Source organism: Ctenopharyngodon idella, chromosome 13 (assembly GCF_019924925.1).
Source record: "Ctenopharyngodon idella isolate HZGC_01 chromosome 13, HZGC01, whole genome shotgun sequence".
NCBI classification, from domain to species: Eukaryota; Metazoa; Chordata; class Actinopteri; order Cypriniformes; family Xenocyprididae; genus Ctenopharyngodon; species Ctenopharyngodon idella.
This window is the reverse complement of record NC_067232.1, coordinates 27,349,389-27,372,854: the sequence shown is the minus strand read 5'-3', so window position 1 is coordinate 27,372,854 and position 23,466 is coordinate 27,349,389. Positions and strand designations below refer to the sequence as shown.

At 38.6% G+C, this 23,466-nt stretch overlaps 1 protein-coding gene across 5 annotated transcripts in view; it reads left to right on the top strand.

The window, feature by feature from the left end:
- Window positions 1-23,076, top strand: part of LOC127524779 (spectrin beta chain, non-erythrocytic 1) — a 57,621-nt gene extending 34,545 nt beyond the window's left edge. For 2 of the 5 annotated variants that reach the window (XM_051916652.1, XM_051916651.1), the window contains exons 14-33: window positions 256-405; window positions 808-957; window positions 1,448-1,704; window positions 1,781-1,901; window positions 4,084-4,278; window positions 4,414-4,566; window positions 6,940-7,157; window positions 8,472-8,655; window positions 9,493-9,648; window positions 9,824-10,126; window positions 11,470-11,577; window positions 14,800-16,737; window positions 17,741-17,806; window positions 17,970-18,050; window positions 18,405-18,491; window positions 18,656-18,747; window positions 18,833-18,918; window positions 19,022-19,294; window positions 20,497-20,604; window positions 20,806-23,076. In XM_051916652.1, the coding sequence (XP_051772612.1) occupies window positions 256-405; window positions 808-957; window positions 1,448-1,704; window positions 1,781-1,901; window positions 4,084-4,278; window positions 4,414-4,566; window positions 6,940-7,157; window positions 8,472-8,655; window positions 9,493-9,648; window positions 9,824-10,126; window positions 11,470-11,577; window positions 14,800-16,737; window positions 17,741-17,806; window positions 17,970-18,050; window positions 18,405-18,491; window positions 18,656-18,747; window positions 18,833-18,918; window positions 19,022-19,294; window positions 20,497-20,604; window positions 20,806-21,053 (4,974 nt within the window). In that variant the 3' untranslated portion in view covers window positions 21,054-23,076. The remainder of the gene's footprint in view (window positions 1-255; window positions 406-807; window positions 958-1,447; window positions 1,705-1,780; window positions 1,902-4,083; window positions 4,279-4,413; window positions 4,567-6,939; window positions 7,158-8,471; window positions 8,656-9,492; window positions 9,649-9,823; window positions 10,127-11,469; window positions 11,578-14,799; window positions 16,738-17,740; window positions 17,807-17,969; window positions 18,051-18,404; window positions 18,492-18,655; window positions 18,748-18,832; window positions 18,919-19,021; window positions 19,295-20,496; window positions 20,605-20,805) is intronic. The other 3 variants (XM_051916653.1, XM_051916654.1, XM_051916655.1) reach the window with 3 other exon arrangements.
- The last annotated feature ends 390 nt before the right edge of the window (window positions 23,077-23,466 follow it).

The following is a 23,466-nucleotide window of genomic DNA, read 5'->3' as shown; positions in this document are numbered from 1 at the left end:
AAATTTTACTGGTATTGGTACCGACTACTGGAATTTTGGTACCGTGACAACACTATTACACACATAATTGTGTGTGCTGTGTCTTATAATTAATAGAGTATCGTGTTGTTAGCTTAGCAACATGCTAATGTCAAACTATTGGAATCATTAAGTCAGTCGTCTTCTGTTCACTTTATGTGAGGAAGACTGTTGCCTATATAGGGAGGAGGCAGCTGTCGGTGTTATGTGTTCATGTTCTCTTTGTGTTTTCCACAGACTCTCTCCTGGCTCAAAGACAGCGTTGCGATGGCTACTCAAATTTGCAGCTTGGCCGGACCGAACGGTTTTGACGCAGCCAAGAGGCGTCAGGCCTCACTGGAACAGGATATCCTGTCCAACAGAGCCAGGATAGAGCTGGTCAAGAAGGTGAGCGCAGCTGTCAGAGTGTGTTAGCGCAGTAATGTTCGCTGGATTTACGCAACAAGTGTGCATAGATACTTCATCTAACTCTGACTTTATGATGCCTGGGGTTGTTTTTGTCCATTGATAATGCAAATTAAAGGAAATTAAACATGATTTAAGTTATTTTGTAAAAAAGAATAAAAGCTGTTACCTCCTAATGAAATGAAATCTTCAGTGTTTTTGTATATATTAAATACTGTTCTGTTTCTTTTTAATATTGTTTATATTTATCAAAAAAAAAGTAATATAGCTTGAGTATAATTAGCTGCATTTTGTCAGGAACTTGTAGAGAAGCTAGCTGCTTTTTCAAAGGGCTAGATTGACCATAGCCATGAGGAGATGAATAGAGCATTTGTTTCCATCCAGGAGGGTCACAGTCTGGTGAGGGCTCAGCATCCCGGCAGCGTCAAGATCCAGGAGTTTCTGAGTCAGCTGGAGGTCCTGTGGGACGAGCTGAAGAGAAGACATGAGAGGAATGGACTGGTCCTGAAGGTGTCAGAGGAGCTCAACTACAGGGTACATGTATATCTAGTGTTTCTTTGAATGTTTAGAATGACATACCTTCTGTTTGTGAAAGGAAGTAGTATGCACTATGTATACTGAGCATAATATGTCATATGCTTAGCATGCAAGAAATGCCCAGATAACCTACTACATTTGCCAGAATGCACAACTAGAGCACACTGTGTGGAGTACTGGATCCCTGAAACAACACTGAGAATCCATTTCCAGTGTGATAAAGGAAGTATGATCAATCATGATGACCAACACAATATTAGGAAGGTGGTCATAATGTTTTGCCTGATCTGTGTATATCCCTACATTGTGTAGTATACAATCAGAACAACTTGTATGGAGTATTCTATCCCACAATGCAATATAGCAAATTATAAAACATAAGTCTGCTCTGCCTCATCAGTGTATTTGTGATTTGTAATGCATATTTACAGTATAAAAATGTGACCAGACAGACCACAGCAGCTTTGTGTTCGATTGTGATTGGCAGGTGGTGCGGATGCTGCAGGCTTTGGCCAGTCTGGAGGCGTGGCTGGAGGCGGTGGAGCTGTCAATCAGGCAGGCGTCACTGGCCGGAGACCCAGAGTCCGTGAGCGTGGCGGAGCAAGAGAGCTGTCAGCTGGAGCAGGAGCTGGAGGCCAGAGGACTGGAGCTACAGAACCTCAGACAGGAAATAGATCATCTGAGCAAACAAAGACATCTTCATACTCAGCTGCTTCCTGCACGACTGAAGGACGTGGAGAAGAAGTATGTGCTGCCAGTTCAAGATGGACAGATGTTGCTTACACTGGTTCAGATGTATGAACATCAGTATTTCTTTCAGGTTCAGCAGTGTGCAAATGGCACTGACCCAACAGAGCTCGGAGCTAAAGGACACGCGGATGCTCACGGAGTTCCTGGAGAAGGTGGAGCTTGAGGAAAGTCACTACAGCACCTTGGGACAGGTTTGATTTTTGCAGTTCATTTACATTTATGCGATTGGCAGATGCTTTTATCCAAAGCGAGGTGTACATTTGATCAGTTCATGCATTCTCTGGGAATCGAACCCATGACCTTTGCCGTTGCATTTGAGCTCGGTTCATTTCTAGCATTGATAATTGCAGCTTTTCAGACTTGTTTGCAAAGGTCATGGACATCAGAGATAAAGTGTGCCATAAAAATATAAGGTGATTTAGTGATAACCAGAAAGGTTGCTGGTTCGAATCCCACATGGGACGACAATCCCTGATCCACACTATAAGATAAGCTGCAAATTTAGTATGTTTTATAAATTATATTTATAATAATAAATTAATATAATATGATTATAAAATGCATATTTATAAAATAACTGTTATTCACTATTATCAAATTTACTTTATACATTTTATTATAAAAATATATTATTATTATTATTAAAATTATACTTAGTTACTTATACTTATTAAAACCTAAGTTTAGTATAAATATTATTAGAATTCATTCAATAACTTAATGTATCAGTAAAAATACTTATTCTAATTAAAATATAGGTTATTTTACCCAATATTTGTGTGCTATGTATTTTTATGATTATTACAGTATCATGTTGTTAGTTTAGCAACATGCTGATGTCAAGTTTTCTATAAAAATTTCTAATTTTTTCAATATTACAATTAAAATAAGTAAAAAGGTGAACTTTGCACCACTTTGAACAAATGAATAAATGGACATTAAATATTGATTTGAGTTTAAATGATTTTATAATGTGAGATGAAGGAGACTGGAGACTGAGATATGAAACATTAAACTAGCATAGATATTAAACAGACTGTCCTATCCAATAAAGGCAAAAAAGTCCAAAAATATAACTTTAACAAATTAAATAGTTTAGTGTCATTCATTATACACAAAAGTTTTATCAGAATGGCATGATTGACCAGTCAGAATCGAGTATTCTAGAGAGCTGCATAATGTCAGACTTATGGTAGTCCAGCCTTTTTGTTTGATTTCAACTAATTAATATAATATTATTATTAAATTTCTGTCATTAATTACTCAATCTCATGTTGTTCCACACCCGTAAGACCTTCCTTCATCTTCAGAACACAAATTAAGATATTTTTGATGAAATCCGATGGCTCAGTGAGGCCTCCATTGACAGTAAGATAATTAACACTTTCAAACACCCAGAAAGGTACTAAAGTCTGAAAAACAGTTCATGTGACTACAGTGGTTCAACCTTAATGTTATGAAGAGATGAGAATACTTTTTGTGCACCAAAAAAAACAAAGTAGTGACTTTATTCAACAATATCTAGTGATGGGCGATTTCAAAACACTGCTTCATGAAGCTTCGAACCTTTACGAATCTTTTGTTTTGAATCAGTGGTTCAGAGCGCGTATCAAACTGCCAAAGTCACATGATTTCATTAAACGATGCTTCGTTACGTCACAAGTGTTTCAAAATGTTTCAAAATTTCAATGGTTCATGTGACTTTGGCAGTTTGATACGCGCTCCGAACCACTGATTCAAAACAAAAGATTGGTAAAGCTTCGAAGCTTCATGAAGCAGTGTTTTGAAATCGCCCATCACTAGATATTGTTAAATAAAGTTGATTTTTTTTTTTTTTAATTATTTAAAAAAAATTATTATTATTTTAATAAAATTATTATTATTAATGAAACTTGTTATTAAAATTATACTTAGTTTAATATTATTACAATAAAATACTTAAAAAAAGTTTTTGATCAGAATAGCATGATTGACCAATCAGAATCAAGTATTCTAGAGCGCTGCATAATGTCAGACTTTTTGTTTGATTTGAACTAATTAATATAATATTATTATAAAATTTATATTTATAAAAGTATAAAATAAAACTATTATCAAATTTATATAATATTCTACTTAAATAGTATTAAAAAATTTAAATGTTTAAATGCAAAAATAATTGTTATTATTAATGAAAATATTGTTAAAATTATACTTAGTTTAATATTATTACAATAATATACTAAATATAAATATTTGATCAGAATGGCATGGTCGGCCAATCAGAATTGAGTGTTCCAGAGAGCTGCATAATAATGTGAAACGAATGGTAGTCAGTGTTTTTTTTTTCTAGCTGTTAAAGCAGAAGTCTAATATTGTACTGTGTTCCTCCAGCCCCTGTGCAGTGAACTTGACTCTGGACCGTCTCTTCTGGGCTTGCCGAGGAGCGGACATGATGAGCCCCTGATGGAAACCATTGGAAACCCTGTAAAGGAACTCAGAGAAGCTGTGGAGATGCTCAATGATACGGCACGAGAGCGGGGCCGCTCGCAGTCACATGACCAGAGCATCCAGGAACTGCTCACCAGGGTGTGTAGAATTGGAAATTAATTCTATCAGATTAACTTTTCAATGTTTATGTTAAGGCAGACCTGGCAAGAAAGCATTTTGAGAATATAAGCGTTCATTATTCTCTGTGCTATTCGTCTCCTCCTCGTTTCCCAGCATGCCATGGTGTCTGAACGCGTGGAGCAGTGTCTGCAGCGCTGTGCCGAACTAGCCGTAGATGTGCTAGAGATGGAGAGTGAGATGGCTGTGAGGTGTGAGCCGGATCGCTGCGGTCTGGATGGCCTGCAGGAGTACCAGGACCAGCTGGAGGTACGGGTACTCTGAACATCAATGCAGGACTACCATAGAAAAATGTTGCAAATTAAAAGAGTTTAGGGGGAATCCCATAAAACCTGTCAAGAACGTGCCTGACTCGTATTTCACCTTGTTTTTAGGACCAGTAAGATATTTTGCATTCCTACCTTATTTTTTTTATGACAGTTTTATCTTCATACTCTTATTGCTGTGATGCAAACGTCATTTCCATCATGAAAATTTTTCCACCATTTTGAATACTTTTTCAAACTCCTCCTAGAGCATTTGTCCAATTTGCATGAAATTTGGTAAATAGCATCTACTCACACTCCAGGCAAAAAGCTAATAAAAAGAGTTTTGATTGATCCGTTCTCATATAGCGCATTAAAGAAATTGATGGCGAGCACGCAAAAATGATGTTGATGCTGTATCTTCGCAATGATTTGGTGAATTGACACCAAACTTGGTATATGTCATTACAGGCGTGACTTGGGGTACATGCATAGTATTGTCACAGCGCCACCTACTGGTGCAGAGATAGGAAAAATGGCTATTTTTGCTTATAACTTTTGAATGCCTTGTCCTAAAATCATGAGGATGGTCTCCTTAGATTCCCTGAGGAATGTCGAGTTGAACGATATCCAGTTTTCTTTGGTCGGCCATTTTGAATTTTGTCATAAAATGCTTTTACAAATGCATGAATACATCATTATGAAACTCTGTATGATTCATCGAGGCCATGTTCTTGAGAGGACCTGTAAAGTTTTAGGCGCCCCCTAGTGGTCAAGAGTTATAATGAAATTTATGAAAATGCTTATAACATATGAAAAATTCAGCATATTGTCATTTAACTTACATAATTAGATTTGTTGGCTTATGCCAAGTTCTACGATACCAAATTTGCCATATTCTACCATACTTGTTATCCGCCATATTGAATTTTATTCAAAACCCACTTTTTCGAACTCTTCCTACAAAATTTGTCCGATTTGTACGAAATTTGGTAAGTAGCATCTACAGATACTCATGACAAAAAGTTAATAAAAGATTTTTGATAAACCCAACCGTTGTTTTATACTGCGTCAACAAATTTGACTGCGAGCACACCAAAATAGATATGCAGCTGTATCTTTGCAAAAGTTTTGTGTATTGACACGAAACTTGGTACATGTCATCACAGGCATGACTTGAGGGTGCATGTAAAGTTTCGTCATAGCGCCACCTACTGCTCAGAAGTTATAAACCATGTTATTATGTTATAAGTGCCTTAACTGATACAGCATTATCCTAACCTCATGAACACAGATGTCCATGTTTTCTGCCCTTATTCGGCTTGACCCGGTAATTGCTGCTTGCAGCTATATTTTTACATTTATTATTATTATTATTATCACAATGGAATTCTGTTGAAATGATTTTATTTTGTGAGGCAAAAGAGACTATGGAGTGATATGAGACATCAAACTTGCTTAAATATGTAGGAATAACAGATAATAATACAGTTTAGTGTGTTTTTACACAGTTTGACCAATCAGAATCGAGTATTCTAGAGAGCTGCATAATTTAAAAATAGAGCTGTTTTATTCATGCAGATTTTGTTGTGGTGAAATGTGACCTGGACATGTTTTCATGGGATTCACCTTTTTGTGCGGTTGTTTATTTTTCAAAAAAGATCATTCCAGACAGCAACCAAGTGTTTTTACAAAACAATAACACATCCAAAGCATTTACACCCTATGAGAACAGGAAGCATCTTGTTTGCCGGGACTCTGTGACCTCGCAGTGTTGATTTAATGGAAATGACTTTCTCCCATTTGTTTTAGCACATTGTTTCAAGAATCTGTTTCCTGTTGTGGTTAAAGTTTGACATCCACTGAGGCTCAGCCAGACCCTTGTTTTGTTCAATAGATGTTAATGAAGTCAGCCTCGATGTGTAAGCCCACACATGACTTTATTATCCACACAGGACTCCATTGTGTCAGAGTTTTTAGGCATTTATGAAGTGTATTTGTATGTGTCAGTGGATTAATTTGTGACTGCAGCATTGTGCATTGTGGGGAGCTTTGCAACGCAACCTCAATGGCGTGCGGAGCACAAACACACACAGCTGTCTGGAAACCCCAAAGCGCAAGAAATGACCTAATGGCTCATACTAAAATAGTTTGACGCTCATGCACAAGGCATCTGACAATCTCTGTTTGATCTGAAACACTGAGCGGCTTGATTCTTATTAAGCCTTTAGCACTTTTAATTACATTCAGAAACACTGTCAGTGATGCCAGCATTGCATATGTAAGGCATATGGTTCCTTTTAGGGTTTATGCAGCCAAAATAGCACAGGTAGTATACCATTCTGAACTTACACATGGGCGTCTTTTCTTTCTCCAGGCTGAATATGGAGTGTTAAAGGAGGAGGTCGGGGCTATGAAGAGTCTGGCGAGCCGTTTGTCAGATGTTTGTCCAGAGAGGATGAACGCTGTAGGAACTGAGATTCAGACCTGTCTGCACGCCTGGGAAGAGCTCGGCAAGACTGTGGCCGAAAACAAGAAGAGACTCCGGCAGTTTGGGCACCTGCGGCATTTCTTTAGGAACTACCTGGCAATGATGTAAGGAAATGATGAAACTATAAAATAAGACCTTCTTTTAATTCTCATTCTGTTAATGTTAAAGATTCATCTCACAAGAACATGGCATAATTCTGTTTTTTCCTGAATATCTGCACAATTTTATACAACAGTTCAATAAACAAGAAGTTAAAGAGGACCTATAATGCCCTTTTAAAATATGTAATATAAGTCTCTGGTGTCCCCAGAATGTGTCTGTGAAGTTTCAGCTCTAAATACCCCACAGATCATTTATTATAGCTTGTTGAATTTGCCCCTATTTGGGTGTGAGCAAAAACACGCCGTTTTTGTGTGTGTCCCTTTAAATGCAAATGAGCTGCTGCTCCCGGCCCCCTTTCCAGAAGAGGGCGGAGCTTTAACAGCTCGTGCTTCGGTCGCTCAACAACAACAAAGCTGGAGAATCTCACGCAGCCAAAATGAGGATTGTCAGTAACGGTGTTCAGCCTTACATTGTTCAAACCGGAGTCGACACTGATGGAGAGACTCAGGAAGAAGTTACAACTTTTAGAATGAAACTGGACGTTTCTGAATGGTTATTGGATAAATTTATGTAGTTGCTGTGGAGTTGATTCAACTCATCGACTAGCATGTCGTCATGTTAATCTTTTGTGCAAATCCAGCGTTGAATTGACCCTCGTTTGTGAAGCAGTCCGGCGTAAAATGACGGCATGTCAACAACACTCTATTACAACAACTCTTCCTCTTCTCTAAAGCAGCCCAACATGGCCTCACCCCGTTTGTTGCGTGTTCTCAGGGGCGGGGTTTATGTAAATTTTGGGGTTTGTGATGTCACAAGCCCAGGAAGAAGCTCATTGTAGTCCCTACCGGCCGTTTGTTGTAGTCCTTAAAAAGTGATTTCTGTAAAAGAAAATATCTCCCTTTGCATTGAACTTTGAGCGTCGTAACTTTGCAGATGTTGTTTATGCTCAAACAGAAACATTACACACTTAGTTAAAAAAGTGAAATCATAATCAAGGACCCCTTTAATATTGTGCCCCTTTAATAATGCAAAAATGGTCCTAAAAATAGATGCAACATATAATTTCTTAGTTCTTTTGATTTTAGGGTGAAATGTGACCTGGACATGTTTTGGTGTGATTTACCAGGAATGTTCTACGAATTTATTTGCAGAGCTTGTTTTATTAATAATGTTTTATTTATTGATGGGAGATGTCTGTTCACATTGTGTTCTCTTCATGCATATGAAGCAACGTCTGGTAAGCATCATCTTGAGCTGTGTGTACTGGCCTGAAGCTCTTGTCTTCATCCGTCTGCTGTTCATCTTCTCTCCCACAGCTCTTGGACAGAAGACACCCGCTCCTGCATTTTCTCAGAAAGTGCTCTGCGTCAGAGCCGAGAGAACCAGGAGCCTCTAGTTGAGGTTCTGGATCGGCAGATTGAACAGAAGTTTGAGGAGTTTGATCAGCTCACCGTGGCTGGAAAAAAGCTCTTTGGCGACGAGCATCATCTTAACAAAATGGTAGAGTATGTTTTGCATAAATATAAACAAAAGAACAATCACAAATAAGATTTCTTTAAAGATGTCATATTATGCCATTGTTTTGTTTTCTGGCTCTACTAGAACAGGTTTTCATGCTTAAATGTTCATTATTTTCCTAATATTCTCCATTGTTGCAGCTCCTCTCTTCCCAGTCTGTCAGTAACGCTCTGTTTAGTTCCTGTCTCTATGAAGCCCCTCCTTCTTACAAGCACAATGTGCTCTGATTGGTCAGCTGGACTCTGGAGCAGTGTGTTGTGATTGGTCAAGCACTTTGAGTGTGTTTGGGAAATGTCCCGCCCCTTACCATAACTGCCAGTTTCAACACACTACTAACTAACTCAACCAGGCCCCGCCCCTTTATTCTGCGTATGAATTATTTAAATGAGGAATATTGTGACGTGTTCATTCCCAGAAGAAAACTCAAGCTTCAGGGAGTTCAGAAACAGTGACACTGCTCTATATCAGTGTCACTGTTTCTGAACTCCTCTGAATCTTGACTCCACTTTTTCAAGCTCAAACAGCAACATTACACACTAAAGAAAGTTGTAAAAAAAAGCATATGTCCTCTTTAAAGGAATAGTAGTTCAGAATTCAAATTTCCTGATAATTTACTCACCTCCATGTCATCCAAGATGTTCATGTCTTCGGTCGAAAAGAAATTAAGGTTTTTGGGGGAAACATTCCAGGATTTTTCTCCATATAGTGAACTTCAACAGCTACCAACGGGTTGAAGGTCCAAATTGCAGTTTCAGTGCAGCTTCAAAGGGCTTTACATGGTGATAGATTGTTTTTCCCATTGCTCTTTGTCTTGTACAGATCAGAGAGAGGATGGAGGAGCTGAGGAGCATGCTGGGATGGATCCTCGTCCACTGGAGGGCTCAGAAGGATCAGCTGTTGAGCAGACAGAAGGCTGAAGAACCTCAAACAGATGCCATTTACTCTGAAGCCACGGTCTGCACCTCACAACCACAGGTAGAACACATTCATTGATGGTTCGTAATTATCATAAAAAGGGTCCCAGAATAAGATATGTATTATTATTATTTCATATTTCTTTCTTTTGTATGCGAAATGTGATCTGGCAAATCCTCAATAGTCAGTTTTCATTAGATCGACTCAGTCTCCTGCTAATTCTGCCATTTTTCAGGTGGAAACCTCAACCGAAGTCTCTCAGAAGAGAATAGATAGTCCCCCTGGTGACATGGAGGATAGTTTTCAGCACAGTTATGAATATGAGGTGATGAAGAGTGTCAGTCCTAAAGGAAGCGATGACAGCAGTCATTTAGAGAGTCCGGATTCACCGTACCTGGTGCTGAAGGAACCCAGTCCCTCCGCTCTAGGAGGCACCGTCAACCTCATCCTCAGCTTCAGTAACTCCGGAGACACACAAATCCAGGTACAGGCGCCTGGCAGGGAAAGTGGCGTGCCGGTGCCGGAGCCTGTGCACAGGGTGAGAATAATTTAAACATCACCCTACTGACGATGACAATCACTTATCAGGGCTCCAGACTGTGACTAAATGGTCGCATTTTGCGACCTTTTTTTTGCCAGTGCGACTACATTTTGTTAGAGGCCACACTGGTGTGACCACCACATTGCTCATCTGATAAGAGCTGCCATTTCTGTTTCATATGAGAAATCAAACGGCAAACGAAACAAAAGTGAAACGAAATAGTGCTATTCGTTTGAGCTGTGCAGCGCGGACCGTTTATCAGCACTGAGCAATAATAGACAGCGCAGATCTTGATCACGTGACACTGCTTACTACACACCACTGTAGTATTTCAAATTTTGTAATTTTTAAAGAAATTTAAACAGTAAATACTGTTTTGTGGCTCTTTAATGTGTCGTGACAGATCGCTGTAGCGCCTCAGTTCAAGGGACTTGTGAACCGATCATCTTTTCCTACTAGTGAATTTATAGCATCAAATAAACATGAATGAACATCAGAAGGAATGTTGTTTCAACCGCAGGAAGATGTCAGGACCATTTTTCAAATTCAAGTTCACCAACGTTAATCTACTAAATCCAAGGACATAACTGTGGATTTGGTGTTATGATTGGTTAGGTTGCCTGTCAATCAAATCCCGGCAAAGGTTCAGTTCTCTGCTATAAACCACAGGTATTGTGGAAACCAGGAAAAACACTGTGCCACGATCAAGTTAAGGCTTTCCAGTCCACAAATCACCATGGATTTAATGTAGTAACGCTTACTGAAACTGGTATTGTGGCAGAAATACTCAAATCAATGCTTTTAGTTATTAATTTCAGGGTTCATGCAAACTTTTGAAATTCCAGCACTTTTCAATAACTTTTTAAAGTGCTTCACACTTATTCCAGCACTTAAAAGCTCTAAATATTATAAAATTTTAATGTTATTTTTAATGTAATGACTTGTAAAACTAAACGTTTAAAGATGAAGGAAAACTAACACTTCTAGGCAAACAAAAAGAAATGAAATTACCACTAGATGGCAGCAGAGAAGCACTTATTGACTCCCTAATATATGGAAAAGTAGGAAAAGTCTCATGAAAAACAAAAACTTCTTCAAGTTGTGACTGAATTACACAGAAAGCAAGTAAAGAGCACTCCTTTTAAAATCACTGAAGCTGTCAGTCAGTTCAGTATGGTAAATTTAATAATTGTAGAATATTTACATTTTCTCTCAAATGTTAGTCTGGAGCCCTGCTTATGCACTAGTTTGTGTTCGATATCCCTCTCAGTCTCCTTATATTTTCCTTCTCTTTCCCCAACATCGTTCTCTGTTTTATTTTCTTGTACGTTCTCCTTCAGCCTGCTGAGTCTCACTCTTCTGCCTGTAAAAGCTTTTGGAAGCGCTGCCAGGGGCTTTTTGGTAGTTTAAAGCGAAAGAAAACGATTTATCGACACAGTGCAGAAGAGGTAAATACAGTTGGTCGGTGGCCCTGCATGAGAAAACAAAAACATGGTACTGTGTTTGTGTGCATGAGGACTGACTAACACCGTGATTTTCAGAGGAGAAATCATCTCATCATATCATTTGATTAAAATTTGATTACCGAAGCATTGCAGTACATCTCAAAATCGTTGTATAATAGTATGCTATTCTGAAAAAGAGCCACTGGCCTGATCATTTATTTGTTTGGTGGTTGGAAACGCAACAAAGCCAGAGACTTTGATGGAAGAGGGGTCGCTGTGGTTTAGAGGAGATTGCAAACAGGTATAGGCAGGTAATGAAAAGATGACTGAGGAAATAACCACTTCCACTGCCAGTATATGGGAAGCATTAGAAACCGGGACAAGAAACTCTTCCAAGACACACATAAAGCCTCATTTCAAACATTCGGGTTGTTTACAAAACTGTCTTTGGGAAAGTTTTGAAAGTAATTGCAACAAAAATAAAAGTGTGTGTTTCTTGGAATGGTTACAGGGGCTTAAAAATATAGTAGCATATAGTAGCCATAAAAGGATTTGCAGTATCCTCCTTTTATTATGTCTTTAGGGTCTGTGAAGTTTAAACTTTGGTCAATAGTAGAAGTTATTTTGGAAATTTTGGCCGTTGCTGTATGTTTACAGCTCTCAGATTTTTTTGAAAACATCATGAGGATTAGGGCTTGTGGGAAGTTGTCTAGCTGCTGTCATAGCGTCTAATTTTAGATGCATTTTGATATCTGTCTGCAGGATTTTTTAGTTATTGTTTTTGACCCATGTATCCTTGTATTGTAATAAATAGGTTATGACACCCAACATTTTAGATACCAGTGAAATTTAACAATTCTCGAATCCAATTTTGAAACCACAGCTAAAACTACTAACTAATAAAATTTTCAAAGATTATTAGACAAATTAAGAACAAAAGAACAAATAATTAAACTACATGCAATAGCACAAATAAATAAATACAAAAGAACAAAAATACAAATTATATAATCAGTGCTTTTAAGGTTTTTCAGGTTGGTCTAACAGTTTTCAGGTACAGAAATTGAATAAAGTAATCAAATGTAAAATAACACTGCATATAATATTCAATATACAAATTAAATAAAGGTTGATTCTTAATAAAGTTACAAAAAATATTCAGTTTTTTTTTGTCTTTTTTAGTTTGATTAACATTAAAAACACAGACAGCTGCAGGAATATTAGGCTGCTGTCACTTTAAGACTAATGCACGGATCCAATAATGATGCACATGCGTTCTTTCCCGCTTTAACTTTGTGCAAGGTAAATAAGAGGATGACACCTAGTGGAGAAGACTAGTAATAAGATTAACGTCAATCAGATATTATGTTCAATGTTTGCGGAAATAAATAGGGAAAAAAATGATTTGTGGCTTTTGAGAATTGATATCGAATGACCACATTTTAAAAAACTATTAATCGAAAAAAATAGATTTTTTTGCCTAGCCCGACTTGTAGCCAATCAGCAGTTAGGGGCGTGTCCACTCATTAGGGGGGAGGTACCTGTGCTGTATGTAATTTGGGGGCGGAGCTATCAAGATAGGGGTGTGATCCTTTTGGGTAGGGGCGTGTTTGTTTATCAACAGCGTTTCTCAGAAATTGCTTACTGCACCTTTAAGACTAGAAATATACTTTATAATGAGTGTTAAGTTTTCAGAACTTATACAATAACTTTGCATGAGGAGCAGAGCAAAAAATTTGCATTTATTCTAATTTTTATTTATTCTCTTTGAACTGTTGCTCTGTCATGACAAAAGAGTCTGAAACCAGCAGAGGCCAGGGGCTTTTATAAGATGTAAAGATTTGCTGCAAATCAGTTGTTTTAATCAGATATGCACGGACAGAGAAAGGTGATAAGAGAGGTGATAAGATGCATGAAGTGGAGTTTTTCACTCTTACGTAAACTGTCTCTAAGCATGATGTAAACCCACTCATGACAGCAGCGCTGTGTTGAGATGTGACCTCACCCTTCGCTTCCCATGATCGCTGAGTTTTGAAATGGCTCCCAGCAGGAGTGGGGGGTGCTGGAGAAATTTGTTGTGAACTTTCTAGAAGGCCCTCTTGACTGGCCTGTGTGATTTATGGTCTGGGGCTGCCAGAGCAGCATAAGATTAGTCACGGGGTGAAAGGTCAAGCCATTACAGCTGTGTATGACGACATGTTTAGGAGCAGATGATTCTTATTAAAGCCCGGAGTTTGAAAAAAAAAAAACCCTAAGTGTGCTTGTGTAGTCGTGCTAATGTTATTTTGCATGGGTTCATGTTGTTCTCATGTAAATCTAATGGTTCTGGTTTTATTAGTGGTGTGACTTTTTGACATTAGCAACCATTCAGAGCATCTTAGCAATCACATAGCAACACCTTAGTGACTACATAACATCCACAACACCCTGGCAATTTCTTTACTAAATGTTAAAATTGTTTATTTTTCTGATTGCCAATGTGAATTCCAGCTTCTTCACGTAAGCAGTGAAGGAAAAGATGTTTCAGCATTTTAGTTGTTTTTATCATTGCAGAGCAATGTCATCATTCAGCAGTAACAAATGCGAAGCAACGTGTGTGTGTCTACGTTTTTGCTTAGGAATGCTTTGCTTGAGCCAGACACTCACAGAAGTGCTGTGTTCAGATACTAAAACACACTTATTTACACAAATGATTATACAAATGATCATTTTTGTGTAGCAGTGTTTGAATTATGAATTGCACTGGCCATAAAAAGTTTTTGGACACTCAAGCCACACTTAAATATGAATGTTATTGCATAAGATGATAAAATATCAAACCAAGTTGCATTTATTATAAAGATAACACAAGCATGGTCCAAAATGAAGACACATTGTGGTTGTGAAACATTAGTGAATGTTGATAGTTAATGTGATGGGCTACACCTGTGTGAACTTGACGAGAACGGATTTCATACATGCATTAATGACCTATTGACCAGCAAATATTGTTTGCAGATGTTACTTAATAACTTTTATGTAATGCAATGACATTCATGCATTTCTTGTGTGACCTAACTGTCCAAATGGTTTTTGGACCACTGCACATCAGATAATTAGCATGATGTATCTTTAAAGGGTGAAATTTGTATTGAAGCGTGATACTTATGCATGCTAAACATTTCATGCATGGGGGAAAAAAAAGATAAAATAACACTCTAAAACAATCTTTTCCTTGTGTTTTAGGTAAGTACTTACTTGCATGTTATGGAAAACAACATGGCAGTAGCCCCAGTGTATGAGAGCATGACGCTACCCCGAGACAAAGCCCCGAGGCCCTCTTCCTCCTCTCCAAGGACCTCTCTGTACGCTTTCTCCTCCCCTTGCACCTCTCCATACTCATCGTCCTCCACAGAAGACACCCTTCAGCAGGCCAACAACCCCTCTGTTCACCTCTTGCCAAAGAACGGCAACATCTCAATCTTCAGCAGCCTGAAGAGGAAGAGCAAGAAGGGGAAGAAGAAGAAAGATGACCGTAGACACACCATTCAGAAGATCATGGGAGAAGAGGTGTCAGAAGAGGCTGGTTTGCCACCTGTACATGAACCGGTGACATACGATACGCACACTTGGCCCCTGAAGGAAAGGAAGAAGCGGAAAAATGCAAGGAAACCAAACAGCGATGAAACTCAGGTCTTGGATTACATGAAGAACCCTTTGGTGAAAGACATAGATGCAGAATGTTCTGGAGAGGTTGGATCTCCAGTTCACAACACCTTAGAGGTTGCCACCCAAGGACATGTGAAGAACCACTGCAGGTTTCTGTCCTTGGGCTCAGTGATAAGCTTCGACCTGCCCAAGGATATGAGCCTTATCCCTAGCATTCAAGATGTCATTACAATTGGCCCTCCCGAGCAAAAGAAGACAGACTCTCAACACCAGGACTCTCAGGTTGATCGTCCAACACCTTTGAGCACCTTTAAAACAGCCCGCTCACCTCCAACGCAAAAAGAAGAGTCCAAACAAACTTCTCCAGGTGAAGTAATCCTTAGGATTGATTGTAAAGACTCCAAAAAGATCAGCGTTGACACTATTTCATTTACTGAAGATGATTTTCCTCCTCCACCTTCTCCAGTCATTGAAGACATCTCATTTGAGGTGAATCACCCCTCATTACTCCAACAGAAACACCTGTCTGGGATAAGTACAATGCCCAAAGAAGAGGTAGTTAGTTGGGACACAATGGGAACTAAACTTGACAACAAAGAAAACCACTATGTAAGTCCTCCAGAAGATGCAAGCCAAGGGATAGCCAACCACAGCTCAACTACAGCAGAGATTCATGTATGTCCTAGCATCCATACCTTGGTTCACAATCTTAATGGACACATCTTCCATAGGCCAACAAAGACCTCAAGCACTCAACAGTTGAGTCCAAACCATGCATCTCAGGTGGTATTGAACTTCAGAGCCAATGGAAGAGAGGACTCGGTGGACTCTGGTCACTCAAGCTCTGGAAGCTTCAAGTTGTGTTCAGAGGGTTTGTACATAGACTCTTCAGAGTGCCCAGTGCCCAAGAGGACCATCGGGAAGGTACCATCGCTGGACGCAGGAGTCTCCACCAGGAACTTAGAGTTCTCCAAAGACAAAAGCCTTACTTTATCTATTGACGTTGAGGATCAGGTTCACCCTGACCACCAACAGTTTGAGCAGGAAGAGGAGGAGCTGGAGGACATCTGGAACCACACCAACAGCTACCGACAGAGTCTAAACTCTGACATCATGTATAACGGCTACCAGGCTTTGACAGCCACCTCTTCTCCAGACCAGCACAGGGAACCCTCACCCAAAGAGCAAGCAGAACTCTTCAGGAAGTTGGTCACAGCCTCCGCACCCAATCTTCTTGTGGCGGAGTTTCGACTGCCACCATCTATCCAGTCTATGATGGGTTGTGGGAAGCAGCAGAACTTAACGGAAGAGAGGCAAATTCTGGACAAAGGGGATAGGAGGTCTTGGGCTGCATTCACTCAACAGGAACAGGTTTACAAACAGGTGACCATTAATGAAACTGCTTCAGATCTGGTGAAACTACCCGAAATAGAGGACCAGGAAAAGTATATCTACCATTATAGAGAGGAGGAGGAGGAAGAGGCGGAGGAGGAGAAGGAAACGGGGTTTCTGAAGGTGAGGTCTACAAGTTGGCAATTAATCCTGTCAAACCCTGTCGTTTAGGAAGTTAGAGGTGGCCAAATCCTGCTCCTGGAGAGCTAATGTCCTGCAGAGGTGAGCTCTAACCCCAATTAACCACATCTGAACCAATTAAATCAAGGTCTTCGGGATTACTAGAAACATCAGGGGAGGTGTTGGGTCAAATTGGAGCTAAACTCTGCTGGATGTTGGCCCTCCAGGATTGGACACCTCTGGTTAAAGTAGTTGAGCTGTTGACTTGTGCTGCCTTTGCAACATGTCAGAATGATATTAATGAGATGAGCGCCACCACAGTATTGTATTTAGCAGCGAGAGGATTTGGATTATCTTTAAAGGTATAGTTCAAAAATGATTTACTCACACTCAAGCCATGCTAGTTGTATATGACAATCTTTCAAACTTTCAAAATATGGATATTTTTCTTACAAAAGACCCATCGCTTTACTTCAGAAGGCCTTTATCAACCCCCTGGAGCCATATGGATTATACTTATGATGGATGGATGCATTTTTGGGGCTTCAAAACTGTTCCCCCAGTTCATTACCATTATAAAGCTTGGAGGAGCCAGGATATTTTTAAATATATCTCTGATTGTGTTCGACTTAAAGAAGATAGTCATATACACCTAGGATGGCTTGAGGGTGAGTAAATCATGGGATAATTTTCATTTTTTGGGTGAACTATCCCTTTAAGGCCAGAAAATACTCCTTGGTTGGCTGGTTTATGAGGTGACAGGTTACATTTCCCATCATTCAGTGTAGGAGCAAGTGTGCTCTATATTTTGTTGCTTTTGCGCTAAAAGTCTAAAGTAGGATCTTCCCAGGAGGATTGAGGGTTTTATTTGGAAACCTTTAAATGAAGTTGTGGCCAGCACATTTCATATCATTATGCCCATTTTTTAAGTTATGATTGGTGCGCATTTAATCTGTTTTTGTCACGGTACTTAAATGCATTGATATGTGTCCTCCTATCTCCACAGGACCAGTCCATGAGCCTCCTGTCTGTTCATATGGGATTGGATGGCACCAATGACTCTGATATCCAGGTACACAGAAGTTAAATTGCAAACAATGCTAGAAATGTATATGAGATTTACTTACAAGTCTGCTTAAAAGTTCTTCAGAATATTGAGAAATAAAAGACATTGCTGTATCTATTCATTGTGAAATAATGATTGTTAATTCTGAACTTTGACCGGTCTTTTTCAGAGCGGAAGACAAGAATGGGAATTGCCGTCTATGGAAGGTACTCTAGAGAGGAAACACAAACTACAGCTTGGTGGAAAGAAGGTAAACATCACAATTGTAACGGACTTAGGCTAGTAAGAGCTGTGCGTGTAAACCTCACTCCCCTGAACTCAAGAGGCGCTATAGCGACGGACGCTAGAGACTGCAGTCTTTAGCCTCCTTGTTAGAGTGCCCGCCTCCCATGGCGGCGACCCGGGTTCGAGTCCCGCTTAAAGCGGGCCATTCATACAGGAGGGGTTGCTCAATTGCAGATATTTTCTTCACACAGACCAAGACAAAAGAGCATTTTGTGTCACATGCCTCATGCTTTTACCTGTGGTAGATGTCGGTGTAGGTTATTTTGGTGCATTTTTAGTTGGTCTTTATGTAACCAATAAGCTAAATGTGCTATTTCAGGCACCATGCAGGGCGTGGAACTCTTATCATGCTGTGCTGTACAAACAAACTATATGTTTCTATCAGGACAGGAAAGATACACTCAAGGTAAGCATGATCTGACTTTGCAAAATGTTTTGTTCCTTTATTGCAAACAGACATCATTAGTTATATTGCAAGGTTGAATTGTGATTTGAATTACATTTAATGGCAGCTGTAAAGCAGCTAAGGATACGAGTTAACCCAAACGAGTCTATATTTGTACCCCATAGAGCTGTGTGACAAGCCTTCCTCTGAACCTAATTGGAGCAGTGTGTGAACCGTCACCGGAGTACACCAAAAAACCCAATTGCTTTTGCTTGAGGTAAATGATGAACAACTAAAGAGTTGTTTTAGTTACAGATGGAAGTAGTTTGAATCGCTTCACTTGTTTTACCATTTTCTCTCAGATTGCGTGATGGATCTGAGTATCTCCTCAGTGCCTCCTCCCGATTTATGATGAAGAAATGGATTCTTAGAATCCAAGCACATACGGGTATTATACCATTATACATATCTGCCTGTCTGTCATTAACAAATTGTCCATGCTGCATTATATGAATACAGTCATATTCAAATGAAATCCTCTCTCTCTACAGCATCCAGTGATTCTGTAGTGAATAGATCGACATGTCATGGGTCTTCAGCTTCAGAGATACTCCCGAGACATTCTCCTCCTATCACAGACTGTCAGTATGGAGATAAATGTCACTGCTCCATGAGAAATTATGTCACCACAACCGTTTTAGCACAGAGTCAGCCTGCCTCAGGCCGAACCAAAGAGATCATAGTCCACACCAATGATGGTCTGCAGATCCACCAAAGACATCAGGATCGGTTGCTCCCTTCATTCTCAGATGCGGGTCATTCTGGTAAGAAATTGTGTGTGCTGTAGACTGAAGACTGGATCTCTATCTATCTATCTATCTATCTATCTATCTATCTATCTGTCTGTCTGTCTGTCTGTCTGTCTGTCATTCTATCTATCTATCTATCTATCTGTCTGTCTATCTATCTATCTATCTATCTATCTATCTATCTGTCTGTCATCTGTCTATCTGTCTGTCATCCGTCTGTCCGTCATCTATCTATCTGTCTATCTGTCTGTCATCTATCTGTCTGTCTGTCTGTCATCTATCTGTCTGTCATCTATCTATCTATCTATCTATCTATCTATCTATCTATCTAACTGTGTCTGTCATCTGTCTGTCATCTATCTATCTATCTATCTATCTATCTGTCTGTCTGTCATCTATCTATCTATCTATCTATCTATCTATCTATCTATCTGTGTCTGTCATCTATCTATCTATCTATCTATCTATCTATCTATCTATCTATCTATCTGTCTATCTATCTATCTATCTGTCTGTCTGTTGTCTGTCTGTCATCCGTCCATCTATCTGCATTTAAGTTGACTTTTTATACTGAAATTTCGTTAAATGCTGCTGTCCATTACCGTTATATTTTAAGTTAATCGTAGTTGTATTTCATAAACCCTCATTGTTTTTGTTCCAGAAAAATGGCTCAGAGTATAAAATGTATCATTTGTAATAAATCTGTATAACTTTAGATGTTTCCTCCATAAGTAGCTTCAAAGTAGTTAGTTTAAAAAAAAAATAATTTTCTTAATCAGTATTTTGTCTAGTTGTAAAGTAAAATTTTAAAATAAATATTTAATTAAATATATAATTTATCTTAAGTATGCTAGTATAATGTATTTAAAAGCATAAACGAGATAAATATGGCTTTTAGTTTCAGAGTAGCTTCCTCAACACTGGCCACTAATGCAAGTAATAAATAAATATGTCTTGGACATCCAGAAGAGGGCAGTAGAGGACTCTGTGTTGAACATGAGCCGAGCTTCACACAGACATTATGAGGCATGGTCACATCTGTTTGCTGTCAGCGGCTTTCTATTTCTGGAGAAGCACTTCTATTCAGCTCTCTGAATTTTGTCATTTCCACCTTGGTCACATTATTTCTCACCTCCAGTACTTTGTTACTCACTTATACTGTCTGCCCTTGTATTGTAGAGGTTGAATGATTCATATTCGTTTTTTTCTCTCTGTAGAGGATGAGTTTGAGTCTCATGGTGAGTCTCTGAGACAGAAGTTGTCTTCTATGTCCACCATTCAGGGCTGGACCAGTGAAAAGAGACGCTCACACTCCTTTACCTCAGGTACAGCTAATACAGTCACAACATTTGCCATGTAAACAGGTCGTTCTTATGAAACGGTGCTATATAATGTAGTCCAAATGTAGTGACTCACAAATAAAACAATTGACTCCAAGCTAATGTTGAATAATATTCATCATGCAATGTAATTTATGTATACATGAATTTTATATGAACTTTAAACACTCATATCTCTGTCCACAGCCACATATCAGAGGATAAAGCCTGTAGCGCCCCCTTCAGGCAAAGGCCAGGACAGCAGCTCCAGCTACTCTGTGACTTTATTCATCGGAGATCGAGAGATGCCGTCCGTCTGTAAAAGCACTGCGATGGACGAGCCAAGCGGCGTCCAGCAGGAGTCCTTCTCCGATCTGCCCATGAGGAGCTACACGAGTCTCCCACGGCCACGGAACAAATCCGTCTTCAGGAAGTTCTTTGGGAAAAAGGAGTGACTGACACTTTTTGTGACACGCTGCAGGTCAAAGACCCTGACTGACATGTGCAGGACACAAGTTCTGAAAAACTTTTTTCTTACAATTTATTTATGGATTTGATGGCGAGAATCGTTTTTTGTCATTTTTAAATGAGATCTTGTATGGTTGTTTAATATTCACTTCTCACTTCATCAACCGTTTTAATAGATAGTTTAACCAAACATGAAATTTACTCACCCTCATGTTGATCAAAACTAATATGACTCTTTCTTTCATGGAACATTATTTTTACATTAATGGGTCAAAGATGAAAAATGGTTTTCAAGTATCAAAACAATAAGTGTAAAACAGCTTTGAATTGTTTTTCAGTACATCAGAATGGGTCCTGTTTAATTTTTGTTTTGTTTTTTTTCTGAGCAAAAATTAAATATCATACATTTTTAGCATGATTTATAGAAGACACCCACTAAAATGTCATTCAGTGTAATATTGTCAGGGATATTTACAACAAAAAAACTATTTATGCCATATTAAAGACTAATTACTTTTACCCCAAATGCTTAATACTTGTAATTTTACATTTCTAAACTTTGCCACTATCCTAGGTTTTGCCCATTTGTCAGCAAGATTTTTTTACTCATTTAAAATGCAATAAAATTTAGTATGCTCACTTATTCTTTTATATATTTTAATACACACAGGTCAGAATAAGTATGTTTTTTCAATTTTTACATAAATATAAGTGTTACACTGAATGACAATGGAACATTATTTCACCCACATTTTGACATTTTATTCTCCCAAAACTTATTTGAAACCTTAAAAGTAGAAGTTTTACTTGCATTTAATGTGCTTTCTGTGTGTATAAAATCACTTTTGTAAATTTCTATTGATGCGGACATCTAAATGTCTTTGACCCTTATGCATTTAGCAGACGCTTTTATCCAAAGAGGAACAAAAGAAATTTGTCACAGAGTCATTGCTCTCTGTGAATCTTCCCTTGGTGCTTTATTGTCATTTTGGAGCCTTTTGTTATATAAAAGGGGTGTCCAGTCCTTCTGGAGAGCCGCGTTCCTGCAGAATTTAGCTTGCTTTATCACACCTGCATGGATGTTTTAGCAATCCCAAATTACCCGGTTCAGGTGTGTTTAATTAAGGTTGGAGCAAAACTATGCATTAAAAAGTGAGAAGGACTGGACAGAATATTCCTCAAAAAGGGAAGGACACAAGAAGAGAGTGAGATATTTGAGTTTGCAACATCCAGAGGGTGAGTTGAGTTCCATTTATGGATTAATTCTTGCTTTAAACTCAACATTTTCCCATGCTAAAATTTCATTGTTGTTTTAAATGTGCATTAATGAGTGAAGTTTGCTGTGGACATGGTGACAGCTGCCATAATGAATCTACTGATATGAGACTTTTGATATCTAATGTGTTCAATATACCCACCACATTCCATTTGAGGTGGTCTGATGTGTTTTCACTTCATGTATGATCTGTTTTTGGCCTGAATTGCAGTTTAGTTTCAATCTGTCCAGTCATTGTTTATTTTTTATGAGGTTTTGGCACATATTATTTGTCAGCTTGTCATGTTTTTTTGTGTTGGTTTGAGTTCTGTGTGGTCTAGTTCACCCAAAAATGAAAATTCTGTCATTCATTTATTCGTTTTTTGGCAAACTATCCCTTTAACGTGTGTGTGTTTCCAAACTAAACATTTGATTCACTTATTGTAGTGTTGCTTTCTGTATTTAAACTAATGCAGTGTGTCATGTGCGTTTTTATAGGACAAAGTTTTTTATGTTCTGGGTCAACTGTATAATGTTTTGAGATTGGTGCGGCCTGAATGTTTATGACTGTTTTTACACAATTTTAAACATGTAATGCATTATTTTAGACATTTCGCAGTGGAAAACATTTTAGGACTATATTGATATGTTCAGTTTGTTAAAAAACAAAAACAAAGTAGCTGTATTGTGCCTTAAAAAGAAAATAATGTCATTATAAGCATTGTAAGAAAATAAGGTCATTACAGCAGTTTGAATGAGTTTTGTGGTTTGTGCAGTCCAGGGGTTAACTGGTTCCCCCGAAATCAAAATTTAAGTTTTTAGCTTTTCGTATGAAAATGTTAGCCTTAGGTTATGAATAAGCTGGTGTGTTCCAAAACAATGACAAAATTTGCATTTAGGAGATAAAACATACAGTCTCCCACCTCTGCTAAAAAGGATTTTCATGACATCACAACGCACTTCAGCTTCTCATTAAATCTTCTGTCCAATCAAAGGCATCAATCGTGACAAAAAAAACGGCTGGATCAAGCTAATGCACGTCTCTATAAAGCGCGTGTCTGACCGGAGATTCTAATGGCCACTGCTGCAGTGACGCAATTTTACCAATAGGCGATTGGCTCTTATTTAGAAGGCGGGGCTTATTC